The sequence below is a fragment of the Cucurbita maxima genome, unplaced genomic scaffold (assembly GCF_002738345.1).
Source record: "Cucurbita maxima cultivar Rimu unplaced genomic scaffold, Cmax_1.0 Cma_Scf00030, whole genome shotgun sequence".
NCBI lineage: Eukaryota > Viridiplantae > Streptophyta > Magnoliopsida > Cucurbitales > Cucurbitaceae > Cucurbita > Cucurbita maxima.
This window is the reverse complement of record NW_019272046.1, coordinates 1,413,356-1,423,596: the sequence shown is the minus strand read 5'-3', so window position 1 is coordinate 1,423,596 and position 10,241 is coordinate 1,413,356. Positions and strand designations below refer to the sequence as shown.

Below are 10,241 nucleotides of genomic sequence, written 5' to 3'. Positions count from 1 at the left end.
GACTATTTTTATATCATCTTATCGACATGTCGTTTACTTTTTCCCCTTTTTTTCGTATGTTTTTCTATTTACAAATTATTTCAACTCCATTATAAAAATAAAAATAAAAAATGAAAAAAAAACTTCGAATTATGTTTACTTTAACTCCCAAAAAATAATAATAATAATAATAAATAATACACAGGCAATCCATGGGGAACGTGTGCTTGTTGCCACAATTGCATTATGTCATAACTCACAATGTGATTGTGTAGCACTTACTCTCGCTCGAATAAGTTAACTAATTAGAATTTGGGTGTATTTGTCATGAGCAATGTGCTCAAGCCTCTCACCCTATTTCTCATAATATATGCGTGAGATCCCACATTTATTGGAGAAATGAACGAATCATTCATTTCAAGGGTGTGAAAACCGATTGTGAGGCTGACAGTAGTACGTAATGGGTCAAGGCAGACAATATCTGCTCGTGGTGAGTTTTGTTGTTTACAAATGATATTAGAGCTAAGACACAAGTGTTGAAATATCCGAATAGAGTTGAGCTCAATTGTACGAGCCCATTGTATATTTATTTTAGTAGAGATTTTAGGAAAGATGTCTGATTTTTGGAGAAGAGATCGTAGATATTTTAGGAAAAAGATTCAGATTTGTTAGATTTAGATTTAGATTTGTTAGGTCTAGATGGCTTAGCATAAATACACCTCCACCCTATGTAGGTTAATTATCCAAGAAATCCAAAAAGTATTCTACACAGTGTCTTGTATTCTCTTCTCGATTGGTCTTAATAAAGAGTGCGAGTGTTTCCCACAGAGAGTTGTGTTCAACAATTGTGTTGGATGATGAAAGTCTAACATCGGCTAATTTAGGGAATGATCATGGGTTTATAAGTGAGGAATACTAACTCAAAGTGGACAATATCATACCATTGTGAAGAGTCGTGTTCGTTTAACATGGTATCAGAGTCATGCCTTAAACTAAGTCGTGCCAATAGATTGGCAAATTCTCGAATGTCGAACAAAGGACTCCAAAAAGAAAAAAGGAGGTTTAAGGAGTCAAGCCTCCTCGAAGGTACAAAGGCAGTAAAAAATGACTAAGACTCCAAAGAAGTCGAGCCTCGATTAAGGGGAGGCATGCTTTGTTCGATGGGAGGTGTTGGATGATAAAAGTCTCACATCGGCTAATTTAGGGAATAATCATGGGTTTATAAGTGAGGAATACTAACTCCATTGGTATGAGACCTTTTGGGGAAGCCCAAAGCAAAGCCATGAGAGCTTATGCTTAAAGTGGACAATATCATACTATTGTGGAGAGTCGTGTTCGTTTAACACCAAGTAGTGTGCCAACAAAGATGCTAGACCCGTAGGGGGTTGATTGATGATCCTACATTGGGTTAAGAAGGTCAGCATGACTACTGTGTTGGATAATTTATACATGCATGTGCCTAAAGTCGTGTATAGACCTGAATGATATTTGTACCTAAGGTTACGTACATGATTTTAGATCTCATCAAGTATGAAACAATATTTGCACGTGTTCACAATTTTCGACCCTTCCGACCGTAGTGGAGGCACTTACTCAATAGTTTTTTTAGAATCACTATAATTCACTCCAACCTCGATCAATGTGACGTTTTAGCCCAAATGTCATTTGTCTCGGCCCAACCCGTTTTGTCCCCCAAGTCTCCTCAACCCCTCTAAGCTAGTTCTACATTCCAAATTTATTTGTAACGTTTCGATCAGAGTAAAACGAAAATTATTTACGTGTGGATCACTACTTTAGATCTAAACTTTACCTTCCACCTATTCTCTATTTTAGGTCTAGAACTTCACGTTAAAATGAACTTAACTCAACCGTAATTAACATATACTAATTTATTCGAAGTCAGAAGTTCAAATTTTCATACCACACGTTTTTTTTATTTAATCCAATGTTTTAAATTGTCTTGATTGATAAAAAGTCGAGAAAATTAATAGTTTCTGGCTGGGAGAGAGAGAATTTGTGAACTACTTCTCGTGTATAACCAAATTAAATAAGCAAGATTTAAACTTAAAAAATAACCGCGACTAAATTAAAATTAAGTTGAAACTATCGGACCAAATTGTGACTAAAAATCGAGATCGCATCGATCATTTTTAATTGCATGAAACTTTTTTTAAAAATACTATAAGTTTCCTATAACAGCTTAAGCTCATCGCTAATAAATATTGTTCGCTTTGGCTTGTTACGCATCGTCGTCAGCCTCACGGTTTTAAAACACGTCTACTATGGAGAGGGTCCATCCTTACTCCAACTAGTGCATCCTATCGTTCGGTGACTACCTCTAAACCATTTCTAACAGCTCAAGGCCACCGCTAACAAATATTGTCCACTTTGACCCGTTACATATCGTCATTATCCTCACGATGTTAAAACGCGTCTGTAGGGAGAGTTTTCCACACCCTTGCAAACAGGGGATGTAACTCACACAGTAGGCCTTGCATGTAAGAGGTACAGAGTTTGAAACCCCACGTTTATATATATTTAGAAATTTAAAGATATTATTAAAATTTAAGAATATTTTAATTAATTAAATTTTTTAATAATATACATTAATTTTTCTTTTATTGGATCGACAATATAATACTAATAAAGTGCTAATTTTTTTAAAGAAAAAATATAGCCGTGAGGTGTGACAAGTGTCGTCCCTGAGAGATGTAAAACTAACACACTGACAAAGACTTGTAAGGCAGTGATTCAATCCCCAGAAATTCTGGATCAAACGGCATGAAATCCGCTTGCGTTCTTGAAGCATCTTTTTAGGCGTCCTCCATTTTCAATCCCTGATCGTCTTTTATATACCCGTTCGGTTGGATTTGTGCTGAAAAAAAGTCGGGTACTGGCTTTTACCTCTCCTGTTGGCCTTTTGATTCGCTGCTGATTCTACGTTCTTGGTAAGTTGCTTGTTCGATTTTTCTTTTGCTTCATGGATTCGATTCTCCCCTGTTTTTGTCCGGTTTAGTAGCTTATTGATTGCGATTTGTTCGTCTGTAATGTTTTTCTTAAGTGTGTTCTTGTTTTTCAGAGGTATTTTCATCGGAGATCGATGGGGAGTTCTGGATTCTCGTGGAAGTTGCCGGATCATCCTAAGCTTCCTAAGGATAAGACGGTAGCTCTTATTGTTTTGGATGGGTGGGGCGAAGCTGATCCAGATCGCTATAACTGTATCCATGTCGCCGAAACTCCCACCATGGATTCCCTTAAGAAGGTAGTTTAATGTTATGGATTCGTCCTTGTCGATTCATGTTTTTGGTATCGATTTTGGATTAGAAATGGTGTTCTTCCCCTCAGATTTTGAGGTTTTTCTTGCTGTTGGTTTCTTTAATCTAAACGAGTGAATGGTGGCTGTTTTTTGAATGTATTGATCGATTATCTACTGATTCTGATAGGGCGCCCCTGAGAGATGGAGGCTGATCAGGGCACATGGAAAGGCAGTAGGACTTCCTACAGAAGATGACATGGGCAACAGCGAGGTCGGACATAACGCGCTTGGTGCTGGACGTATCTATGCTCAAGGGTGAGCTTATCTTATTATTGGTCTCATTGTTTTGCAGCATTTTTTATTGGTACATGGACAGTCTTTTCACTATGTTTATCTGATTTGTAACTAGAGAATTCCATCTTACCTGTGGCAGTAGAAGAAATCTTGTGCAAGTTATTGAGTAGAGGTGGAAAGTACTTATTTTAAGACTATAAAAGACACATTATTCATATTCTTGTACTGTCACTCGGTTACTAAACTAGAGAGACGTTTTTCTATTAGAAAAACAAAAATAATATTTGAAAGTTGGAGTAATTGATGAAAGGTGTGAGATCCCACATCGGTTGGGGGGAGAACGAAACATTCTTTATAAGGGTATGGAAACCTTTCCTTGCAAACGCATTTTAAAAACCTTGAGGGGAAGCCCGAAAGGGAAAGCTTAAATAGGACAATATCTGCTAGCGGTGGACTTAGGCCGTTACAAATGGTATTAGAACTAGACATTGGGCAATGTGCCAACGAGGAGGCTGAGCCCTAAAGGGGGTGGACATGAGGTGGTGTGCCAGCGAGGACGCTGGGCCCCTAAGGGGGGTGGATTGGGGGGTCTCACATTGATTTGACATGGGAACGAGGGCCAGCGAGGATGCTAGGCCTCGAAGGAGGGTGGATTGTGAGATCCCACATTGGTGGTTGAGGAGGAGAACGAAACATTCTTTATAAGGGTGTGGAAACCTCTCCCCAGTAGACGTGTTTTAAAAACCTTGAGGGAATCCCGAAAGGGAAAGCTTAAAGGAAAGCTTAAAGATGACAATATTTGCTAACGGTGGACTTGGGTTAGGACAATATTTGCTAACTGTAAACTTGGGCTCCCTCCTTGGCCGTAGTATGTATAGATTATGATTCTTTATATTGTAACAAGCATATTATGATTCTTTATATTGTAACAAGCATATTTAAACTCATTTATTAGCAATAGAGCAAAGGGAAGAATTTGATTTTATGGCCTGTCAGTTCTTTTTCCATTACTGAAACTTGAGATGAAATTGTTTTGAATGCAGTGCAAAGCTTGTTGACCTTGCTCTTGCCTCTGGAAAAATATATGACGGAGAAGGTTTCAAATACATCAAGCAATCCTTTGAAACCGGCACATTGCATCTTATAGGATTATTGAGTGATGGTGGAGTGCACTCTAGGATAGATCAGTTACAGGTAAGTGCTTAAGTTTTCATATTGTTTCTCCAATTTATTAGTCTGTCATTTATGCGCACTTATCAACGTTTTGATCTCTGTAGTTATTACTCAAAGGAGCAAGTGAGAATGGAGCTAAAAGAATCCGTGTCCATATACTTACTGATGGGCGTGATGTTTTGGATGGTTCGAGTGTGGGTTTTGTAGAAACTCTTGAAAATGACCTTGCCAAACTACATGAGAGTGGGGTCGATGCACAAATCGCATCTGGTGGGGGCCGTATGTATGTGACAATGGATCGATATGAGGTACATCTTTGTCCGAGTAATTTTACTCGTATGATCACAATACCACCAATTTGCAACGAGTGAGGAGCGTGGGTCATGATATGCCATATGCTTTTAAAAAAAGTCTATATGTATGTTAAACATTGAAAAATATTCATTTCAAATAATTATAAATCTGTAAGCATATCATGCCATAGTCGGAATAGTAAGCTTACCGTTTGTCACTACGTGTGGAAAATTGCTTGTTAAAATCATTCCATCTAAGTCCCAACTGTTTTTGTTACTTCAAATTATAGAATGATTGGGAAGTTGTGAAGCGAGGATGGGACGCACAAGTACTTGGCGAAGCACCATACAAGTTCAAAAGTGCCGTTGAAGCTGTCAAGAAATTGAGAGAGGAAACCAAAGCAAGTGATCAATATCTTCCTCCATTTGTCATAGTTGATGATAGCGGGAAGTCCGTGGGCCCAATAGTGGATGGAGATGCAGTAGTCACCTTTAATTTTAGAGCAGATCGGATGGTTATGATCGCCAAGGCCCTCGAATATGAAGATTTTGATAAATTTGACCGAGTTAGGGTCCCTAAAATTCGTTATGCTGGAATGCTTCAGTATGATGGTGAGTTGAAGCTTCCAAGCCATTACCTTGTCTCCCCCCCAGAGATTGAGAGAACATCTGGGGAATATCTTGTGCACAATGGTGTTCGGACCTTTGCTTGCAGGTGAGCAGTAGCCAAGCTATTATGTGTTGTTTTTGCATCTGTGTAACATTCTCCTGCACAAGTCGGTTTTAGTTTATGTAAAATCACAAATGCTCTTTGTAACGGCTTAAACTCACCGCTAGCAGATATTGTTCTCTTTGAGCTTTCCCTTTCGGGCTTCCCCTCAAGGTTTTTAAAACGCGTTTGCTAGGGAGAGGTTTCCACACTCTTATAAAGAATACTTCGTTCACCTCCCCAACAGATGTAGGATTTGGGCCTAACGTTCTCGTTCCCTTCTACAATTGATGTGGGACCCCCACAATCCACCCCCTTCGGGGCCAGTGTTCTTGTTGGCACACCGCCTTGTGTCCACCCCCTTCAGGGCTCAACCTCTTTGCTGGCACATCACCCATTGTCTAGCTCTGATACCATTTGTAACAGTCCAAGCCCCTAGCAGACATTGTCTTTTTTTGAATTTTTCCTTTCGGGTTTCCCCTCAAGGTTTTTAAAACGTGTCTGCTAGGGAGAGGTTTCCACACCCTTATAAAGAATGTTTCATTCACCTCCCGAACCTATGTGGGATCTCACATTCTTTATGTTTAGTTTTATGCAATTTTAGCTATACTTGGATAACTGTGATGTGAACTATTTTCCCCTCTCTAATACAGCGAGACCGTCAAGTTTGGCCATGTTACATTCTTCTGGAATGGAAACCGTTCTGGATATTTTAACCCAGAAATGGAGGAATATGTAGAGATTCCTAGTGATTCTGGGATCACCTTTAATGTTAAGCCAAAGATGAAGGCCATAGAGATTGCTGAGAAGGCACGAGATGCTATTCTTAGCCGAAAATTCCATCAGGTACGCAATGAGCTGTTCACTTGTCAGTTGAATATATTAGTTTGATTTTGTTCTAACTTGTTAGCATGTTGGTTCACATGTTGGAAATAGGTACGTGTTAACCTGCCGAACAGTGACATGGTCGGACACACTGGTGATATTGAGGCCACAGTTGTAGCTTGCAAGGCTGCTGATGATGCCGTAAAAGTATGTGATTTTATTGCTCGAGACATTTTAATCTAGCATTCTTTTTTCTCGGGCATGCAACGCTTTTTGTTTCTATATCCATGTCTACGAGCGATGTTCTAAAAAGCCCGCAGAGGTGCATGCCTTAAGCTCAGTGCGACCTCTGTGCCTCATTTCAAAGAAGTGAGGCTCCGTTAATTGTGATGTGCACCTCAAGCCTAGCTTCTTTCATTTTCGTATACTTTCTCACCATCTTGTTATTCAACATTTTTTCTTTTGTGCCTTGTGCTTAAGCCTTGGATGGCTACTGCTCTTTAGTGCATCTCGAACTGAAAAACAATGTCCACCAAAGAGTCACGAGTTTCGTGCCTGTACCATTAATCATTTTTGTCGTCCTTTCCCCATTTGCTCACTTTTTTAGAGTATGGTTGCAGATTATCCTCGACGCAATTGAACAAGTAGGGGGAATATACGTTGTTACTGCAGATCACGGAAATGCAGAGGATATGGTGAAAAGAAACAAGTCAGGGCAGCCTCTTCTTGACAAAAATGGCAAAATTCAAATCCTGACCTCTCACACTCTTCAGCCAGTAAGTTTGGCTCTTACCAGTAAATTTCATATGGGTACTAGATTACTTGTAGAACCAAGACAAACATATAGCTAGTAGGGATTGTAAATAAGGTTCTCCTTGGAGTACTTTGTTTCTGTTTTCAAATCTGTTTTTAAATCTATTTTCAAGAACGGATCAAAGAGTGACTATAGCATCCCAAGTCCACCGCTAGCATATATTGTCCTCTTTGGACTTCTTTTTGGGTTTCTCCTCAAGGTTTTCAAAATGCGTATGTTAGGGAGAGGTTTCCACACCCCTATAAAGAATGCTTCGTTCTCCTCCCTAACCGATGTAGCATCTCAGGATCCACCCCCTTCCAGGGCCCAGCGTCCTTGCTAGCATACCATCTTGTGCCCACCCCCTTCAAGACTTAGCCTCCTCGTTGACACATCGCCCAGTGTTTGGCTTTGATACCATTTGTAACGGCCCAAACCCACCACGAGCAAATATCGTTCTCTTTGGGCTTTTCCTTTCGGGCTTCCCCTCAAGCGCTTTAAAACGCGTCTGCTAAGGAGAAGTTTCCACACCCTTATAAAGAATGTTCGTTCTCCTTTCTAACCGATGTAGGATCTCATAGTGACATTACATTTGAAATCACTGATCTTAAGCTTGAAGAATAATAGTGCCATTTATGTTCTATAGAAGCTATTCTTCAAAACAGTTTGGAAACGCTTGGGGGGATTTTGGTGGCAATGAAAGGTGTCCTGAATTTGTTTTGATTGGATCTTTAAACTGTAGGTTCCTATTGCAATTGGAGGTCCGGGACTGGCCCCTGGGGTCAGATTCCGTAAGGATGTTCCTGATGGAGGGCTTGCCAATGTTTCTGCAACTGTTATCAATCTCCATGGGTATGAAGCTCCAAGCGACTACGAGACAACCCTAATTGAAGTCGTCGATAACTAAGTGAGCGACATGGAAAGTTAAAGGTATCCAAGTAAGGTTATGTTTTTAGGATTAACTGTGCGAGAGAACTAGCAATGGCTATGCTAGGTTGTTGAATAAGTACTGGTTTTGATCTTTGGATTCATGTTTATTTGTGGGTCTATCCATGTTAACCAGACCATGAAAAGAAGATATAGTTCAATCAATAAATTTTGTTGACTCTTCAGATCTAAGAATAGCTCCTTCCATTTTTTTCTACATTGCTGAAATTTTGTCCAATTTTGATGGAGTAGCCTCTTATTGGAACTCTGAGATGGTATAAGATCGGTATAAGATTATGGGTTACTTGGAGCATCAGCTGATTTAGACGTATATTCTAACCGAAGCTCGAGCATCTAATTCTTATAACCAATCTATTGTGTTAGAACTAAACAAAAAAACTGATGGAAGTGTGTGGGTACATTCAAATACCTACGAACCAATCTAAACCACACATAGCACAACGATCTAAAAGTTATAGGGCTTAGGGCTTTATTACTCACCATACTCCTACTAGAAGGTCGGATATGATCTTAGTTCATGTTCGATCACTTGGGCTGGTGCACCAAAACTTTTATAAGTGAGTGGTACGTCACAACTCAAAATCGAAATCGAAATTAAGCATAAATTTCGAGTCTAGACAAAACTAACAGTTATTTCCTTGCAGTTTGGCAAAGATTCTGCGGCGGTGACCGGCGGCCTGGTGAAGCAGCGTGAGCAACGCGCGGGGCAGTGGTGGACGGCGGCTCTTCCTCACAGGTTGGCAAGCAACGGCGTCCCGCGTCAATGTGGCTCGTCCGGCAGCCGTCTGACCGGCCGAGCGTGAAGGAGAGGCAGCATTGGCGTGGGACGAGAGGTGGACGGCGGCGTGCGGTGGTCGGAGGAGAGGAAAGACAAACGCAGGAGTGAGGAGAAGAAAGGAGGGTGGTGCGGCTCGAGTGGCTGGATGGGGCGGCGGCTGGTCTAGGGCTCCGTGTCTGTGATTGGAGGGCAAAAGGCGGCTGAGCTCGGCTATTTATAGCCAAGCCTAAAAAAAATTTCTTGACAAAAAAAACCTACATTTAATCCATTTATAACAACTATGTCGAAGCCGTGACCATTAACCCCCTACTATTTTAAAAAAATGGTTTTTTTTCTAGCAACTATGTCGGAGCAATAACAGTCAACTGTGCGACTACCTATAACACGAGCTACTATTTCTCGAAACCTCACTTCTCTGACAACAGTGTTGGAGGATGTTGATCAACTGTGTGACTACCCTCAACACGAGATATTATTGTTCGAAACTCCTATTCTCAGACAATTGCGTTTGAGTTGTAACGATCAATTGTGTTACTACCCACAACACGAGCTATAGTTTTCTAAAACCCCACTTCTTCGATGATTGTGTTGGAGAGGTGACAATCCACTACGCAACTACCCACAACACGAGCTATTATTTACTAAAATCTCACTCCTCCGACAATTGTGTTGGAGAGGTGACGATCAATTGCACAACTACCCACAACACAAGCTACTATTTCCTGAAACCCCACTACTCCAATAATTGCATTGGAGCGGTAATGATCAATTGTGCGACTACCCACAATACAAAAACTATTATTTCCTAAAACCCCACTTCTCCAACTGTTGTATTGGAGCAGTGATGATCTACGGTGCTGCTACCAACAACACAAGCTATCACTTTTTCGAAACCCCTATTCGCAGATAGTGTTGGAACAATAACGATCAACTGGACGACTACCCACAACACGAACATTTTCGATTATTTGCTATTAGAGAGTATAACTCTTTACTTAACCAACCGACATTCATCGACAAGCTCCACCCAAACTACACCGCCTCGAAGAACGCTACTAAAATATGAATGTTATCCATTTAATTTCTCAAAAATTTCAATTGTGTTATAAAGAAAATAAAGGTGAAAATCAATTTCTTGCAACCGAGTTAGGGAGGGAAAAAATAGTGTTTTTTTTTATATTTAAAAAAACAAA

At 40.2% G+C, this 10,241-nt stretch overlaps 1 protein-coding gene across 3 annotated transcripts; it reads left to right on the top strand.

Moving 5' to 3' along the window:
- Nucleotides 1-2,728: 2,728 nt before the first annotated feature.
- On the top strand, nt 2,729-9,342 carry LOC111465975 (2,3-bisphosphoglycerate-independent phosphoglycerate mutase). Of its 3 annotated transcripts, XM_023110494.1 has the most exons (11): nt 2,729-2,927; nt 3,041-3,241; nt 3,423-3,550; nt 4,573-4,723; nt 4,807-5,010; nt 5,286-5,710; nt 6,358-6,550; nt 6,641-6,736; nt 7,150-7,305; nt 8,065-8,252; nt 8,915-9,342. In XM_023110494.1, the coding sequence occupies exons 2-10, from the start codon at nt 3,080-3,082 to the stop codon at nt 8,227-8,229; spliced, it is 1,680 nt and encodes a 559-aa protein (XP_022966262.1). In that variant the 5' UTR covers nt 2,729-2,927; nt 3,041-3,079; the 3' UTR covers nt 8,230-8,252; nt 8,915-9,342. The 3 variants fall into 3 exon arrangements, with proteins under 3 accessions (XP_022966262.1, XP_022966261.1, XP_022966260.1); XM_023110493.1 differs by lacking the exon at nt 8,915-9,342 and having other exon boundaries at nt 3,061-3,241; nt 8,065-8,431; XM_023110492.1 differs by lacking the exon at nt 8,915-9,342 and having other exon boundaries at nt 8,065-8,431.
- The last annotated feature ends 899 nt before the right edge of the window (nt 9,343-10,241 follow it).